The 18,844-nt window shown below is 38.7% G+C and overlaps 1 protein-coding gene across 1 annotated transcript; it reads right to left on the bottom strand.

The window, feature by feature from the left end:
• Window positions 1-8,401: 8,401 nt before the first annotated feature.
• LOC107462238 (receptor-like protein kinase HSL1) lies at window positions 8,402-12,134 on the bottom strand. Its single transcript, XM_016080812.3, has 2 exons — window positions 9,326-12,134; window positions 8,402-9,175 (listed from the first exon to the last, which is right to left on the bottom strand). The coding sequence occupies exons 1-2, from the start codon at window positions 11,916-11,918 to the stop codon at window positions 8,787-8,789; spliced, it is 2,982 nt and encodes a 993-aa protein (XP_015936298.1). The 5' UTR covers window positions 11,919-12,134; the 3' UTR covers window positions 8,402-8,786.
• Between the last annotated feature and the right edge of the window lie 6,710 nt (window positions 12,135-18,844).

The following is an 18,844-nucleotide window of genomic DNA, read 5'->3' as shown; positions in this document are numbered from 1 at the left end:
AAATAGACCCGGTATATATCTTGGGTCGGATCTAGATCCCATCAAACCCGGCTTCACCCGGCCCATGTGTACCCCTAATACTCGTCTTATTCCTATATCTGCTGTAAAAATATACACCAATAAATATTTGAGATAAATTATTGAATTTGATGAATTTAACCCTTTTAAGATTGTTGAGAATTTATAATATGATAACTTTAATTATATTTAAAATTGAACTTGAAAAAGTATAGAGAAACAATGAGAATACTAAATAATGTGAATAATGAAATAAAAAAAATTAAAATTAAAATCATAAATCAGATTATTAATTAATTAGTTTTAATTTCAGATTTTTAATTTTAAAAAATAAGGATTTATAATTAAACCAAATCACAATTGATACAATTATTCTCAATACTACACTAACCTTCCATTCTCTATTTGTGATCTTTGGTCCGCATAGTCACTCCAGTGGCGCTGCAATTTTCCGCTATCCGGTCCGACGCTGCCCAACCTCCTGCTAACGCTGCCCATCATTTCCTCGTCCCATACGTTTGTGCTCCGTTGCGATGTGAGATTGCGCCGTAGCCCCATGCATCCTCTTTTTCGCTGTCATATATTGCTACATTTTTATACGTGCATAACCGTTACATGCACGTAAATGGAGTCCAATTTAGATGAACCACTTTGTGATGCCCCATCATCATTTACCAACGACAATTCCTTTCATTCACACGTAGTCACCAATGGATAATAAACCACACTAGGTATGCAGATGATTAGTCTAATACTTATGCGGCTGGTTTGATTAAGTAGTTATTAGTAACATATGCTGGATTGATATTCAATAGGTATGCAGATGGTTATGTTGATTCTTAATTGAATGATTATTCTTTTTGATTCAGTTTACTCATGCACAATTAACAATGACTGGATGTTCAATATATAAGGTGTGCGGATGGTTATCCTAATGTTAGAATTTAGAGGATAATTTGAGGGTGGAGTATTTTTTTATTTTATTGAGCCAATTTTAGAACTTTTATTCACATTATTCACAAACATTATTATCTACCTAACAAAACCGTTAAAACTTACGTAATCTTTTTAGTAATTTATAATTTTATTTAATAAGTCATAAATTTTATTTCGTATACGAGGCATTATGGGAATTTTTTATTTTAATAAATAAATTAAATATATTAATTATCAAATTAAATAATTTTAAAAGTTATTACCGAAATTCGTCACCTTGTCTTATCTCGTTTACACTGTGAACGAGATGACTTTACACGTATTTTGTTTACAGTGTAAATGAGATAAGACACGTAAACGTGACATGCGTATATCTCGTTCACACTGTAAATAAGATACGTGTAAAGTCATTTCGTTCACAGTGTAAACGAGATACGTGTAAACAATTTTTCAACAGTTATAAAAGGATGTCTAACCCTTGGAATTATCCATATTCATTTCATATCTTCTTCTGTCCTGTTTTTCTCACAAAAAGAAGGCAACAATGGCCAGTAATAGCGTATACATAGTTGTGTGTGTTTACCCCAATTGTTGTATGAGAAATGGCGACAACGAGGTGATATTTGAGTGTGAAAATCCAATTCTATTGCGTGCTCAGCGTCTGAGTTCATTGTCCGAGTTGAAGAGTTTGATATTGAGCAACCTTGGGGGCACCAAAACGAGGGAGGTCGGAAGGGTGGGTTATAGGTTACTGGCACCGCTGGGTAATGGAGTGTTCCGATTTCGACTATTTGGCTTATAGGGGATGAGCATGCGCGACTGATGTTCGACATCCATGAGAAAATCATGGTGGAGCAAGTGATGGAGCTTTCTATCGAAGTTGGAGATGTTGGTGGCGGTAGTTCTGTTCACTCAACTTACGTACAGGACAATCGACTCTCGCACCACCACCCATTCATGTCGCCATTCCAGTGGAGGACATGGAAGTGGGTGAGGAAGACTCTGATGAGGAGTACGTTGCTGATAGTAGCGACAGTGATTCTTCCGAGGGGGTGATGACGAGGAGTTTCTACCGAAGATGCCCGCTCAGGCAGTTGTGCGCTATGCACGAGAGAACTTCATTTTCCAGCATGGGGAGGAGGATTACGCCCCGCAGAAGGTAGAGATCATCTCTCAGCTGGCTAACAGTGGGCTGTACGTCAGCGGGTAACTCGACAAGCCTCAAATCTTCCAGTACATCCTCGCCTGACAGGTACCTAACACGGCAAGCCCCACACCACCAATCGTAATACTCTTGCATCGGCTTGGTGTCAAACGTGTGAACAATGGAGATACTGTGACATAACAAATAATTAGTTCTTATAAACAAATGCAACATAAAAGACTAAAATGAAATTGCAGTTAGGTGAAGCATGGTACTAACCTCGTCAAATCATAACCTGTCGATCGAAACTCTCCAATGCAGTACCTTGGCCTCATGCTGATCTTTGCTCTACTGCTGCAGTCTAACAAATCTGACACTAATAGAAACAATAAAAGCAGTTCATTATGCAGAAGCTCGTAGGTAGTTACAAACTCATAACTAAATAAAGACATAAACATTTGTTACCTCGCTGCCATAGGATACATGTAGATCGCTCACTCCGATAGACACCACTGAGAAAATTTCTGGTATATCCAGGACATCAACAGCAGAGTGCAGCCAGCAATGACCGTGACACCTTGGTGTGCTGTCGAGCATAGTGACTAATACGTCCAAGCCAGCACGGTCGAGCCCCAAGATAACGCCCGACACCGCCCAAAGTCCTGAAGAAGTGGGAGCTATCGGAGGTGGACCAAGTTGTTCGACTTGTCCATCATCAGATATCCTCCGATCAGTAACATGATGTAGCATCTAGTGTATTGTCAGAGGGTCTCTGGGTCGTCCGTAGCGGGCATCTGGCGGACACGATCCCGCAACCATACGAGCTTCAGCGTGAACGATTCCTTCCTCTGTGCTACCTGCTGTGGAGCCATCGAAGGCTTGGCACCCAATAGCCGCTCCACCAACTGCCACATCTCCGTCTAGTACCACCTACCAAAGTCACAGAAGCACCCCCAATAGGGTCCCCGTGGGCACGTAGCTCTAGGTAGTACGCAACGTCCTGCAGGATGATAGTAATCTCACTCCATGGGAGATGAAACGTGTGCGTCTCCAGATGTCATCGCTCCACGAATGTGTAGTCAGGACATTGTTGAATGTGAAGTCTCTGAAAGGCACCATGTCGCCGAATCCAACCTCCTTCAGATACGGGATGATGGCGTTCAGTGGAGAAAGGATATGACTCACTCGCCGAAAAAGTAGAAGGCGAGACCTCTAAAGAAAAAATATATGTTCATAATTATCAATAAGTAATTTTAAAATTTTTATTGATTCTTTTAAGTTCAACTGTCCTTACAATGTCACTAATTTTTTAGATAGGTGCCTATATTTTTTTTTAATTTTTACGCTGTTTTTATTTTGTTGTTAGATTTTCTCAAAAAAAAAATATTAAATCTAAATAGATATTTTTTCATAAATTACAGATTTTATAAATAACAACGTAATTACATATTTAGTTGCATATTTTTTAGAAAAATCTTATTTTGTAAGTTTCAATATATTTGATATAAAAAAAATTCTAATTATAAAATTAAAAAGGGTAAAATAATTAAATTAGATCGCGTTCCAAATTAATAATTATGTAGTAACAACCTTAGACAAGGAAAATAAAAGAGAGTTCTAAATTTTTACTAGTAATCTATTGTATACTAACTATACAAACTATATTCTCCTTTTTCACTACTATCCTAACCATAGTTACATACACACATTTATCTATATAGGATTTTTTAAAATACAATAAATTAAAACTAACCGCAAAATCGACTGCCCTGGCATAATGCGAAGTCTCGTTCAGCCTGTTGATGTCTTCGTTGTTATCAGCTGCACGCGCCATCGTCGTAAGTATCAATTATATGCTCAGAAAGAGGTAAATAGGAGGAAAAAGTAGTTGAAAAGATCAAACCAGCGCCCGATCAAATGCTGTAAACGAGTTATATATATAGCTGTCTCCAAGCCATATCTCGTTTACACCGTGAATAAAATAACTTTACATGTATTTCATTTACAGTATAAATAAAATAAAACAAAATAACGAATTTCAATAATAATTTTTAAAATTATTTAATTCGATAATTAATACATCTAATTTATTTATTAAAATAAAAAATCAGATATTATGGGACAGGATGAGAGCGTGAATTTGTAAGGTACACCCGGATTTAAGTTTGAGGCGAAGTTATTAATGTTTACAGCAAGTGTGATAGATCTGCCTTTTTCTATCGTCATCTCTATTACAGAACTCTTCAAAAAGTTACTAGGTTTTATTTTTAAATAAAATAAACATATATTTTAAAATAAAAAATATTATATGCACACAAAAAATAGTCATATGTATTTGTATTATTTAACTAATTTTTAATATATATTTTATATTTATACAAGTGATTATAGATTTAATAGTTAATTTTTGTATACATAATTTTGAAATACCCTAAACCAAACACAAAAAAATTTTAGAGTAATTACTCAAATCAGTCTCCAACGATTTTAAAAGTGGATATTTTAGTCCTAAAAATAATTAATATACAGATCAATCTCAAAAAAAAATTTTTTGGCAGACAAATCAATCTCCAATTTATTTTTCGGCAGAGTAATTTCCAAATCAGTCCTCAAGGATTTTAAAAGTGAACATTTTAGTCTCCAAGAAAAATTAATACACAGATCAATTTTCAATGGTTTTTTTGTCAGATATAACAGTCTCCCGTCTATTTTACTTTTACTATATGTCAACCTTTATTATTATTAACTTAACTTTGTGTATGTGGATGATGACACTAGCATATTAATACACTCTTTTCATTAGAAACAAGTATTTAAGGTGAATAATGATAATTTGAAATCCAAATTAAAATATTTTTTTTTAATACAAACATGTTTTTTAAAATAAGACATCTTTATTATTATTATTATTATTGAGTATATATATATATATATTTTTTTTATATTATAAATACGTACAAAAGAATCTAATATATAAATTATTATTATTATTTTTGTCTAAAAAATACAAAAAATTATGATATAATATTAGTGTGCAATTAATAATAATAATAATAATTTTATTTTACTTTTTTTGGATGGAAAACTGATTTGTCTGTCGAAGTAAAACCTTAGAGATTCAATTGTGTATTAATTTATTTAGAGACTAAAATGTCTATTTTTAAAATTCTTGAGGACTGATTTGAGTAATTACTCTGTCGAAAAATAAATTGGAGACTGATTTGTCTGTCAAAAATAAATTTTAAGGATTGATATGTGTATTAATTTTTTTAGAGACTAAAATATCTATTTTTAAAATTTTTGGAGACTAATTTAAGTAATTACTCAAATTTTTATAACTAACAAATAAATTATGAAAAAACACAATAAAAATGAACAACACCGGAAACAAAAAAACAAAAGAGAAGAAGGAGGAATTGAGGGAAAATGAAAGAAAAAAAGAAAGAATGAAAAAAAAAATAAGGCTGACCTACTTTTTAGGGTTTTCGGTACTTAATTAAAAATTTAGTTGACTAATAATTTACTCACCTAACTGTTCAGTTGAAAATAATTGAAACATATACGTTCATAACATTTTTTTTCCCTCCTTGAAATATGAAAGAAAAAACAAATAGTTAGAAGGTAATTATGTGGGTAAATAAAAAATTATATAAAATATTCTGAGTAGGACCGGCTTGCATACTCCACTGTATCTCACTTAAAACATGGGACCTATGCATAAGATATATATAGAACTTTTCACTTAATTACCAAATAAAGTTTATGATCATTCAATTTCATTTTTTAGCTTCTTACTTAAAATAGAGAATGTCATTTATGCATACATAAAATAAAAGCATTAACTTCCAGACTGTTAGGAAAGCCCTATATATATCATAGAATCATCAATATCTTCGGTTGTAAAGAGTAAAGCTTCACAATATAATATACTACTCTTTCATGACATGATGCCTTTTCGGTTGTGTTCAAAATTTCCTTCTTAGTTTCGTATAATAATTTCAAGTGAAATGAGATTTCAATGATTAGCAATTTCATTGCAATTGTTTTAAGCTCTCTTTTTTTGTCTCGTGCATAAATATTCTAAGTACTAAGTCCTTAACATAGTACTTACGTTAGTTACGTACTTCTACTTAGATTCATTTTGTTTGGCCACGGAATTCTCGTAGATCAGAAGCGCCATGATATACTTTTGGTAATTAAAAAGAGGAAATTACTGCAGAATATAATCTCCTGGATGTAATGACGTCCTCTGCAAGTAATCAGATTCCATAAAATTTAATGTATATAAATAGAAAACTAGCAAAAACATTGTCGATTAAATAAATTCAATTGAAAAGATACAAGTAAGTTTGATTCGAGAAGTTTTAATTTTAACCTTTACATAATGAAGTATTGTTTACAAATTGGATGGCTTACAAATTCTCTACTTAGCCCAAGGATACGATAGAGTTTAATAACAATAATGAAGTTGAAAAAGCACAATTGCTAGGGTTCTAATTAATAGGTTTTATAATTGATTGATGGCATCTTAGGGTTTCAACAAGTTAATTAGGTACTAGTACATTTTTTAGTGTGTAAACTATATTTTTTTAGGATATAATTATCTTTTTTCTTAAATGCACATATTAAAATTATAAATTAAAAAAAATTTAAGTTTTAATATATTTATTTTGTATTTATTAAAATAAAATATTTAAAATATTTTACTAACTAATATAAAAAAAATAAATATAATAACATGAATTGAAATTGAATAAAAAAGATACATTAAAATTAAAATAGAAAATAAATAGATTGAAATTAAATATAAAGAAAATTATTCTATTTTTTATCCAATTTCTTAATCCAACAAATCCCTCGACCTAACTTGTTCAGATTATAGTTTGAGAATTGAATTGAAGAAACTTCTCAATCTTCTATCAAATTTTTTGTGCAACAAGAAAGGACTCACTTAATCTCACTTGTCTATACCATGATTTTATCACGAAATCAAAATGTGTTTTGATACCTCTAATCACTTAATATTATGACTACAATAATTTATGAGGTATTTATAACCTCTTGTTAGGTTAAAAAAAAAATCCTAAACCTATAAAATGTTCTTAAAACACTAAATTACCTTTTTAGCAAAATGGCTTATGTGTTTTCCGAAACCGAACGTATTAAGCTGCAACAGCTCTGAAATATTAACACTCCTTTTGTCTTTGGACGTGAAATATTAACACTCCTAAAATTCCTTTTTACATCTTTTTGGGCCTTGAAGAGAAATGATTGAAATCTTTCACAACCGAAACGTTGGGCTACAAAATTAGCCCATATCCGACTGCAATGGCCTATTAATTAAACCCAAATCCTAGGGTTAAGCACAACATTTATTCCTTTCGTTGAGTAGCTAAACGGGTCCCTGGCCCTTCAAAATGACAATCTCATAGCAAAACAAAAATTAGAGTAAATGGTCTTTATGATTCATGAATCATGATCATTTGTCCTAAGGATAAAGTATTTCTATATAATTTAAAAATTTTCAATTGGTCTCTAATTATTAAAGTAATTTGTTTAAGAGGTTCTTATAAAGAAACAGTAACCTGTTAATGTGTTAGGAGCTGCTTAAACCAGTTATTTAAATAATTAGTGATTAATAAAAAATTTTATTTTAAATTATAAAAAAATACTTTATTTTTCGAATAAATAGTCAAAAACCGAAAAAAATATTTACTCATTTAAATTATGCATATCCGTTACAATGTCGCATTACCTTGTTTCCTCATCCAAATATATTAGCTTATTGCTTGGAAAATATGTATTTGGAAACAAAAATTAAAACAACTTTCAGTACAACTTTAAAAACTGAGGGGACAATGACAAAACATAAAATATGCATGATGCAATACAGAAAGGGACATGAATTTGTTTTTGCTTTAAAGAAGATTTTGATCCCGTACTTGGATGATGTATATTAAAAACTTTACTCCAATTATAAAATGATCTCATCTAAAACGATATCTAATCAACCATATGAATATTCGTTCACAATTCATGACAAACAAAAACACTTTATTATTCTCAAGTCCCATGCAATATGCATCTCACTGGATAAGACTATGTCACGACATATTCTTATGGCAATGAAAATGATGCGTGACACCTTCAAATTACTTTTACAATACAATCATATTCTAATTGGTTTCACCAAAACATTTGTCAGAATATAGGTCAACCATATAGGGTATCAGATTCTATTCCTAAAATGAACAGTGGCAAATGGCAACAGATGCATAGATGAACACACAAGGCAAGAAGATATGGACAATAAATCCGGGACTAACACTTGCCATTAAAAATTTCATCCAAGAATATTACTTTAGTTCCAACTATGATAGCAATTTCAATTATACAATATCCAGTTCATGAGAATTGAGAAAAATGGCAAAGTTAAAATTGACATCTCTCTCTCTCTTAATATTTCTTACAGTTGCTGTTACATGCAGTAACTTTTTTATATGTAAAAAAGTGATAGTGATGAAAATTGAACCTAGTTATGCCATCTCTTACCATTTCTTACAATAGATGTTTCAAATACTCTGTCTAATTTTAAATATCATGTTTTAGGTGATGTATCTAAACACAATTTTTTACCTAAATCTAAATACACCCTAAACATGATACTTAAAATATATGGATAACTGGATCAAACCGTGTTTCCATGATGATTTTCATTATCGGCCTCTTCTTGATAATAAGGGGACAATTTTCCACTTGTTGTTCTGGGAATTGCAGATATTTCATGCAGCATTGTCACCACCTTGCGCATTGAAGGCCGGTTTATGGGAAGAGGGTTTGTGCAAAGGAGCCCTATGTTTAGTACCTTAATGATTTCTCCCTTGTACTTAACATCCATAGTTGGATCAATCACTTGATCCTCTCCACTCTGCTCCAATGTGGAAGAAACCCATTTCACCAAATCTTTGTCACCATATGCTGGATCAAGTGGAGCTCTCCCACTTACCAATTCTAAAATTACCACTCCAAAACTATAGATGTCACTCTTCTCATTCACTCTTAGAGTGTAAGCATATTCTGCATCACATACATTAAAATGCAATTTAATAAAATCAAAGATAGGTGTATACATAGTTAGTAAGTGATTAACCTTCCATATATAAATTTATTGTTATACCAAAGTAAAATCAAAGGTAAACAAAAGTGAATTTGATGTTAATTTTTTACCTGGTGCTATGTAACCATAAGATCCGGCAATTGCAGACATAGATTCTGCACCTTGGGTAACCCTGCTAAAAGTTCTGGCCACACCAAAATCTGCAACTTTTGCTCCAAAGTCTTCATCAAGTAATATATTGTGGGATTTGACATCCCTATGAACAATAGGAGGAACACAATAGTGATGCAAATAAGAAAGCCCCTCAGCAGCATCAATGGCAATTCTGTACCTAATTGGCCAATCCAACAAGCTTCTCTTGCTACTGTGAAGCAAATCAGCAAGGCTTCCATTAGGCATGTACTCATAAACTAAGAGCTTGCTATCACCACTGTTACAACAACACCATAGCCTCACAATATTCTTGTGCCTGATTTTTCCCAATGTTTCCACCTCAGCTTCAAAAAAACCATCTTTTTCAGAAACAGTAGTCCTGTTTTTTGGTCCCCATAATTTCTTCACTGCCACAGCTTCACCATTGCTCAGGACAACCTTGTAAACTTTCCCGGATGCTCCGCTACCAATGACATTGTCTTCACTCAGCAACTTCACAACCTCATACTCACTGAATCCAAGTTTGTGAAAAGATCTCCATTTTAACATGTTAGGCCTCACTTTCTTCTTCATCTTCTTAATGCTCCTAAATTTGAACCAAAACCATGTTACCCCAACAACAAACACAATTCCAGCAAGCACAAATATGAACCTGAAAACCCAATCATACTTTATCTTGTTCTTCTTCTTCTCACCTAAATTTTGACAGAGACCAGAGACTGAAGAAGAACTACACAGCCCTGGATTTCCAAGAAAACTCTTCTTGTAATTCTCATTGTCGAATTCTTTAGGGATCTCCCCTGAAAGCTGATTATTCGACAAATTCAGCAAATTAAGATTCAAATTCTGCAGCTCAATTGGGATCCTACCGGAGAAAAGATTCCCTGAAAGATCAAGATAATTAAGCACCGGCAAGGTTCCTAATTCACTTGGAATGTTACCATCAAGCTTATTATTGGACAAATCAAGATCATTAAGCTTTTCCAAAGCACTAATCCCCAAAGGAATCTCACCCGAAAGCTCATTATCACTAATCACAAGCTTCCCCAACTGACTCAATTTCACAACACTCGTCGGAATCCGACCAGATAGCCTATTATGGCTGGCGACAAACTGAACAAGGTTGTCCAAATTCCCAATTTCCTGGGGAACAGACCCAGAGAACATGTTGAAGGAAAGCGACAAACTTGACATGTTGCTTGCGCCAGAAATATAAGTAGAAATCGACCCAGTAAGGGAATTCTCATCAAGCTCCAGAAGATAAAGGTGTGGCAGTCCCCACATAGCCTCGGGAACAGTTCCCGAAATGTTATTGTTCCTTATTCGAACCCTCATCAAGCTCCTGCAATCCCCCAGACTCTCGGGGATTCTGCCGGAGAACGAGTTGTAAATTAGCATGATCTCCTGCAACGCTCCCCGGCGGCACAATCCTGCCGGAATCTCGCCGGAGAAGTTGTTGTACGAAAGGTCGAGTGTCTGCAGGGGCGAGTTGCTCCCGAGTTGACTCGGCAACGACCCATTGAGCGAGTTGTTGAACAGTTTAAGCTCGTACAAGCTCTCGGCCTCGACGATACTCTCCGGCAGAGAGCCTTCGAGGTTGTTATCGAACAAGTTGAGAGAACCGAGTTTCTTCAACCGAGTCAACTCGGAGGGAATCGTCCCCGTCAAGTCGTTCCCGGAGGCGTCGAATCCTTCCAAATGTGTGAGGTTGTTCCACACAGCGCCACGTGGCAATGAACCAGAGAGCGAGTTTTCATAGAGCTCGAGAAACACGATGCTGGTGAGGCCGGAGATGAGAGACTCCGGTATGGCACCCTGGAGGCTGTTATAGGTTAGTGCAAGGTTTCGAAGGTTGGATAGCTTCCCCAATGAAGCGGGAATTGGACCGAGGAGGTTGCAGCCGGAAAGAGACAAGTCCTGGAGGTTGGTCATGTTGCCGAACTCACTCGGTAACGGAGCAGGAAGAAAAGGGTTGTAGGACAAGTGGAGGGAGGTTAAGGTGGTGAGGTTGGTGAGAAACGAAGGGATGGTTCCGTTGAGGAGGTTTTGGACGAGGTTGAGGGATCGGAGGTTGGGGAAGAGAGAGAAGGATGGGGGAATAGAAGCGGAAAAGTTGTTGAAGGAGAGGTCGAGGTGGAGAAGGGAGGGGAGAGAGGAGAGAAAAGAAGGGAGGGGTCCGGTGAAGAGGTTTCCAGAGAGGTTAAGGTGGGTGAGGGAGGTGCAGAGGGAGAGAGTGGAGGGTAGAGGGGAGATGAGGAAGTTGTCGTCGAGATAGAGAGTAGAGAGGGAGGGGAGGCGGCAGAGGGATGAGGGAATAGGGCCGGAGAGGGAGAGAGAGGAGAGGGAGAGGGAGATGACGTGGGAGGTGTTGGGGTTGCATGTGACGCAGGTCCAGTTGCATGGGGTGGGGTCGCGTGGGTTCCAGTCGGCGAGGGAGGAGGAGGATGATGGAAGTAGTTGCTTCTTGGCTTCTAGAAGGAGCAGGCCTTCTTGGATGAGTGAGAGAGTGGGAGTAACAAAGAAGAAGAAGAAGAAGAATAAGAGAGGCATGGCGGTTATAGTTTAGAGAGAGAGAGAGAGAGGGAAACGAGAGATTTAATTACGAGTAGTGCTCTCATCACCCACCTGAGGGACATACCACCATCATGCTGCTATAATTATCACTACGCTACTACATTTTTGTACTAACATAGTAACATCTCTCTAGTCTTTTTTTTAATTAATTTTTTTTAAAACTATTTTTATACAAACATACGGAAAGAGCATACTATGCTTATTATAACTTAAAAATTGAAAACGAGATGGATTGAGATTGATGTTGCTGCAGGTTCATACGAGTCTATCTATATGATATGTTCAAATAAAGTTTTTCCGCAAAATTTTCTTTTTCCAATTATACCCCTTAATTTGTCTTTATGTTCTGGTACCAAAAAATCAATGATGTTGCTATCTGACTGAACACATTTTCAACCGCATGCATGCATGCAATCAAAAATAGTAGTAAACACAGGAATTACTGGAGGGAAAAGAAGATTGAGGCCATAGATATATGGATACGATGCAGAGTGCGAGTCTAGTCTAATCTGTTGGGTCAACCCACAATGGAAAACAATAAAAAGAGTAGTTGTTAATAATAATGGAGAGTGGTTCGAACTTCTTCGGAAAGGCATGTGAAGTTGAAAACGTTGAACCAATGCAGACAGCTTTGAAAATATTGTTAGACTAGCTTTTGAAAATCTCCTCTCACTAATTAAACCAGAAAATCACTATTCAATTATGGTAACAACTTTTTTGACTCTTCAGTCTTCATAGAGGCCTACCATTAATAGCACTACCTGTCTCCTAATTTATCAACTTAGCCATTAATTAAAGTATAAGTAACTAATCAAGTTAGATTTCTATTTTAAGTTTTTAACCGAGTCACTGTTGCTCTTCTAAATATTTATACCACTCTTTTCATTTTTAAATAGCTATGTATACAATATTATTGCATGAACTAAGTTTAATAGGAATTAGTAAAACTCGTATAAAGATGAGTTACTTATATATATAGTATTATAAAATTACTAAAAAGAATTAGTTTTAGTGGTAAATTTTAATGATAATTGTTCATACACTGACCCCACGATAAGGCACAGGTACCAACAAAAGGCCCAACCCAAAAAGGTTGAGCTTCGCCTTGTACCGACCTCCTCCCTATGAAGTCGGTTCCTATCACGACTAACCCTAAAGAAGTCGGGGACGAAGATTAGCTGGCAGATAATCACTCATTCAAATGAGTAACTGCCCCTAAAATCTCTCTACCCACTTCTAGGAGCCATATCTCAACCTCCCTAAGATAAAGGAACAGTTATCCACCTTAAAAGGCGGAACTACTTCAGCGGTGGTTATTGGTTCACCATTATAAATACACTGACATTCCTCAGGTATCTCTAAGTCCCAATACTCTCTAGACCTGCTCACACTCTTGCTGACTTAGGCATTGGAGTGTCTTTGCAGGTACCAACCCCCATTCTTTCACATACACAACTCGGAGGCGGCTCCCAGACATAAACCAAGTCATAGACCACACTCCTCCAACGCTTGGGCCTCACAAACAAGCTCAATCACCGTCCGGTTCTAGGTAAGCCCCGGAACATTGGCGCCGTTCCCGGGGACCCGAGAGATCAACCAGTGATGGCGGACAGATCACCCGAAGAGGGTCATGTAGAATCAGATTCTGAACAAGAGAATCTGGATGCCGGAAACAATGACGCAGACTTGACCCTTCACCAGAAAACCAACGATCAGCACAGAGAAGGTACCTCCGGAGTCAAAAATCCGAAGGCGAATTCTTCAGAAGGGCGCGAATCGGAGAAAGATGGACCATCCCACGCAACTGAACTCATGGGATTAGTCCACGTCCACCAAAGTCGCCTGGAACAGTTAGAACAGGAACGGGAGCGACAAAGGGAGACTGAGAAGAACCTAAAGGAGGAGATGGAACGACGAAAAGAGTTAGAAAGAAAACTCTTGAAGTTAGAATCCTTCCTCAAAGGTCGGAACTCCCGTGACGAACGAGAAGAACCGCCCCTAGGAGGGGAGGATCCTTTCAGCGAGGACATAATGAGAGCAAAAGTTTCGAGAAACTTCAAAAGCCCCGATATGGACCTCTATGACGGAACCACGGATCCGAAGCATCACTTAAGCAATTTCAAAAGTCGGATGTACCTGGCTGATGCTTCCGACGCTACGTGATGCAAAGCTTTCCCGACCATCCTATCGAAAGCGGCGATGAAGTGGTTCGACAGCCTCCCTCCGAGGTCGGTCACCAATTTTGAAGACCTCTCAAGAAAGTTTTTGATGAGGTTCTCTATCCAGAAAGACAAAGTGAAACATGCGCCAAGCCTCCTGGGAATAAAGCAGGAGGTCGGAGAATCCTTACGAGCCTATATGGAAAGGTTCAACAAAGCATGTTTAGAGATCCAAGACCTGCCCACCGAGGCAGTCATAATGGGGTTAGTCAATGGGCTTAGAGAAGGTCCCTTCTCACAGTCCATATCCAAAAGACACCCCATCTCCTTAAGTGATGTGCAGGAAAGAGCTGAAAAGTACATCAACATGGAGGAAAATGCTAAGCTGAGAGATCTGAGTTGGCAACCTGGGCACCTTCCCTCAACAAAAGAGAGGGAGAGGGAAACCAAGAAAAAGGAAGAACTCGACCTCAATAGACCAAGGAAATATCACTCTTATACCCCTCTAAAGGTTTCTATAGTGGATGTATACAGAGAAATTTGCAATACCGAAAGGCTGCCACCTCCCAGACCCATTAAAAATAAAAAAGGGGGGGCCGCAGCGACTACTGCGAGTACCATAAAATATATGGTCACTCCACAAATGACTGTTACGACCTTAAAAATGTGATAGAAAAGCTGGCTAGAGAAGGTCGGCTTGACAGATATCTCATAGAAAGGTCGGACAGTCATGGGAAGAGAAAACGAGACGATATGGATAGAAGAGACCCATCACCGCAGACTCCGGAGAGACATATCCATATGATCTCAGAAGGGTTCGCGGGAGGGTGACTCACCAAATCCTCTCGTAAAAGGCATCTCAAGAGAGTCTACCAAGTCGGAGGAGAATCATCCGACCTCCCTACCATTTCATTCACAAAAGAAGATGGGCAAGGAATAATCCCTGGACACGATGATCCAGTGGTAATAACTATGATCCTAGCAAATGCCCATCTCCACAGAACCCTAGTAGATCAAGGAAGCTCAGCGGACATCCTTTTTAAGCCCGCTTTTGACAAACTAGGGTTGGATGAGAAATAATTAAGAGCTTACCCCGACACCATATACGGATTAGGCGACACGCCAATAAAGCCACTGGGATTTTTGCCCCTCCACACCACTTTTGGAAAAGGGAAAAAATCAAAAACTCTGAGTGTAGACTTCATAGTCATCGATGTAGGGTCAGCATATAATGATTTAATCGGCAGAGCTACCCTTAATCGACTCGGAGCGGTGGTATCCACTCCCCACCTTTGTATAAAATTCCCGACCCCAGCGAGGATAGCAACGGTAAGGGGAGATCAGAAATTGGCAAGGAAATGCTACAATGAAAGTCTAAACCTGAGAGGAAAAGGCAGAGAGATTCACACAATAGAACTCGGTGGTGCAAGGGCTAGAGAAGAGCTGCGACCATAGCCGGGAGGAAAAATCGAGGAGATACAGGTAGGCGAAGAGGAAGGAAAAAATACTCACATAGGAGCCAACCTAGGGGAAACCCTAAAACAAGGGTTATCTAAGCTCCTAAGAGACAACTCCGATCTCTTTGCCTGGAAGGCCTCCGACATGCCTGGGATAGACCCCGAGCTCATGTCCCACAAACTCTCGGTCTACCCGGGGTCCCGACCCATGCAACAGAGAAGGCGCAAGCTCGGCCCAAAACGAGCCCTAGTAGTAGAAGAACAAGTACAGGCGCTCCTAGAAGCCGGCTTCATCAGAGAAGTCAAGTACCCAACATGGCTAGCCAATGTAGTGCTAGTCAAAATACAAAATGGCAAATAGAGAATGTGTGTCGACTATACCGACTTAAATAAGGCCTGTCCTAAGGGCCCTTATCCACTACCAAGTATTGATACCCTAGTAGACTCCAGCTCGGGGTATCAATACTTGTCGTTCATGGACGCCTACTCGGGGTATAACCAAATCCCGATGTATGAGCCAGACCAGGAAAAGACATCATTCATCATACCCAGAGCAAATTTTTGCTATGTGGTCATGCCATTTGGATTAAAAAATGCAGGGGCCACATACCAAAGGCTGATGAACAAAGTGTTTGCTCCCCACCTTGGGAGCCTAATGGAAGTATACGTCGACAACATGCTATTGAAAACCAAGAAAGAAGTCGACCTCTTGTTAGACCTCTCGCGAGTCTTTGACACCATAAGGTTACACGGGATGAGACTAAATCCCGCAAAGTGTGCCTTCGCGGTAGAGGCGGGAAAATTTCTAGGGTTCATGCTGACACAAAGAGGGATTGAAGCCAATCCCGATAAATGTAGAGCTATCCTGGAAATGAAAAGCCCGACCTGTTTAAGAGAGGTCCAGCAGCTAAATGGCCGACTCGCAGCCCTCTGCAGATTCTTGGCGGGATCAGCACTAAAATCCCTTCCACTATTCTCCTTATTGAGAAAGGGATGTCAGTTCGAATGGACTCCTGAATGCGAGGAGGCATTCCAGGAGTTCAAAAGATTCTTGAGCCAACCTCCGATTCTGACCCGACCTGTAGCTGGAGAAGACCTCGTCCTATATCTATCTGTAGCAGACAAGGCTGTCGCGTCAGCCCTGATAAGAGAAGACGAAGTCGGCCAGCATCCAGTGTATTTCATCAGCAAAGTTTTACAATAACCCGAGCTAAAATACCACAAACTAGAGAAGTTTGCCTACTCCTTAGTAGTAGCCTCACGAAGGCTACGGCCTTACTTTCAAGCTCATACAGTAAGAGTCCGCACGAACCAACCCATGAAGCAAATCCTCCAAAAAATGGATGTCGTAGGGAGAATGGTTCAATGGGCAATAGAGCTCTCCGAGTTCGACTTGAGGTATGAAACTCGGACGGCGATTAAAGCCCAGTGCCTCACCGACTTCATTGCAGAATACGCAGGAGATCAAGAGGAAAAGCCAACTACATGGGAACTCTATGTAGATGGATCCTCAAATAAAACAGGAAGCGGTGCAGGCATAATATTGGTGGATGAAAGAGGAACCCAAATAGAGGTTCCCCTCAAATTTGAATTCCCAGCTTCAAATAATCAGGCCGAGTATGAAGCCCTGATTGCTGGATTGAAGCTGGCAGAAGAAGTCGGTGCTACAAAGGTGATGATATACAGCGACTCACAAGTGGTGACCTCCCAGATAAGTGGAGAGTATCAGGCAAAGGACCCAAATATGAAGAGGTACTTGGAAAAAACTCTGGAACACCTTGGGCGCTTTGCAGAAACCGAGGTCAAACACATAGCTCGGGATCTGAATAGCAGAGCAGACGCCCTATCCAAGTTAGCAAGTACCAAGCCAGGAGGGAATAACAGAAGTCTAATCCAGAAAACTCTCCAGGAACCCTCCGTGGTAAAAATAGAAGACAAACAAGAGGTCCTTGAGGTAACCGGTTTAAACCTCAGATGGATGAACCCCTTGGTCGAATACATGAAATTCGACATCCTTCCCAAAGAGGAAAAAGAGGCCAAGAAAATTCGGAGGGAAGCACAACATTACACTTTGGTGAGAAATATTCTCTATAGAAGGGGGATATCAACGCCATTGTTAAAGTGCGTACCGACCTCAAGAACCACCGAGGTGTTAGAGGAAGTTCACAGTGGGATCTGCGGAAATCATCTCGGAGCAAGGTCACTAGCCAGGAAAGTGATCCGAGCTGGATTCTACTGGCTGACCTTGCAGAAAGATGCCACAGAATTTGTGAAAAAGTGTCAACCATGTCAGATGCATGCAAATTTCCATGTGGCTCCCCCAGAAGAGCTCATCAGTATCACTTCTCCATGGCCCTTTGCAAAATGAGGAATGGATTTGTTAGGTCCTTTTCCCCAGGCCCCAGGACAAGTCAAATACTTGATCGTGGGAATAGACTACTTCACAAAGTGGATAGAAGCAGAACCATTGGCCACCATATCAGCCCAAAGAAGCCGGAGGTTCCTCTACAAAAATATCATCACAAGGTTTGGAATACCCCATTCCATTACTACAGACAACGGAACCCAGTTCACTGACTCTACCTTCAAAAGCCTAGTGGCCAGCATGAAAATCAAACACCAGTTCACTTCGGTGGAACATCCACAAGCCAATGGACAAGCCGAGGCAGCCAACAAATTCATACTGGCAGGGCTGAAGAAAAGACTACAAGGAGCAAAGGGAGCTTGGACAGAAGAGCTCCCATAAGTATTATGGGCTTATCGAACGACGCCACAATCTGCCACTGGAGAAACACCTTTCCAACTTGTTTATGGCGTAGAAGCCATGATACCAGTAGAAATCAGCGAACAAAGTCCAAGGGTGATTCTCCATGATGAGGACGGAAACATACAGGGGCACAAAGAGGAGCTCGAACTACTCCCGAAGTCCGAGAGCAAGCCCAGATAAGAGAAGCAGCGTTGAAACAAAGGATGACCACCAGGTACAACAAAAAAGTCATTCAAAGAAGCTTCACCTCAAACGACTTGGTCTTGATCAGAAACGACATTGGAGTCAATAAATCAGGGGAAGAAAAACTCGCTGCTAATTGGAAGGGACCATACAAGATTAGAGAAGTCCTAGGAAGAGGTTATTATAAGGTGACCGACCTAAATGGCACCGAGTTACCAAGGTCGTGGCATGCTTGCAACATGAAAAGGTACTATAGTTAAAAGCGAACTCTACTCCCTGATGCACTCTTTTCCCTACTTCATGATTTTTTTCCAAAAAACAAAGGGTTTTTTCTGA

Source organism: Arachis duranensis, chromosome 8 (genome assembly GCF_000817695.3).
Source record: "Arachis duranensis cultivar V14167 chromosome 8, aradu.V14167.gnm2.J7QH, whole genome shotgun sequence".
In the NCBI taxonomy this organism is placed as follows: domain Eukaryota; kingdom Viridiplantae; phylum Streptophyta; class Magnoliopsida; order Fabales; family Fabaceae; genus Arachis; species Arachis duranensis.
This window is presented reverse-complemented; position numbering and strand designations above follow the sequence as displayed.

What these genes read in the sequence shown, in the direction of transcription:
- LOC107462238 (XM_016080812.3), bottom strand. Translation starts at nt 11,918, where the DNA reads ATGCCTCTCTTATTCTTCTTCTTCTTCTTCTTTGTTACTCCCACTCTC. An exon ending in TTATGGTTACATAGCACCAG is followed by an intron (nt 9,176 to 9,325) that starts GTAAAAAATTAA and finishes TATGTGATGCAG; the next exon opens with AATATGCTTACACTCTAAGA.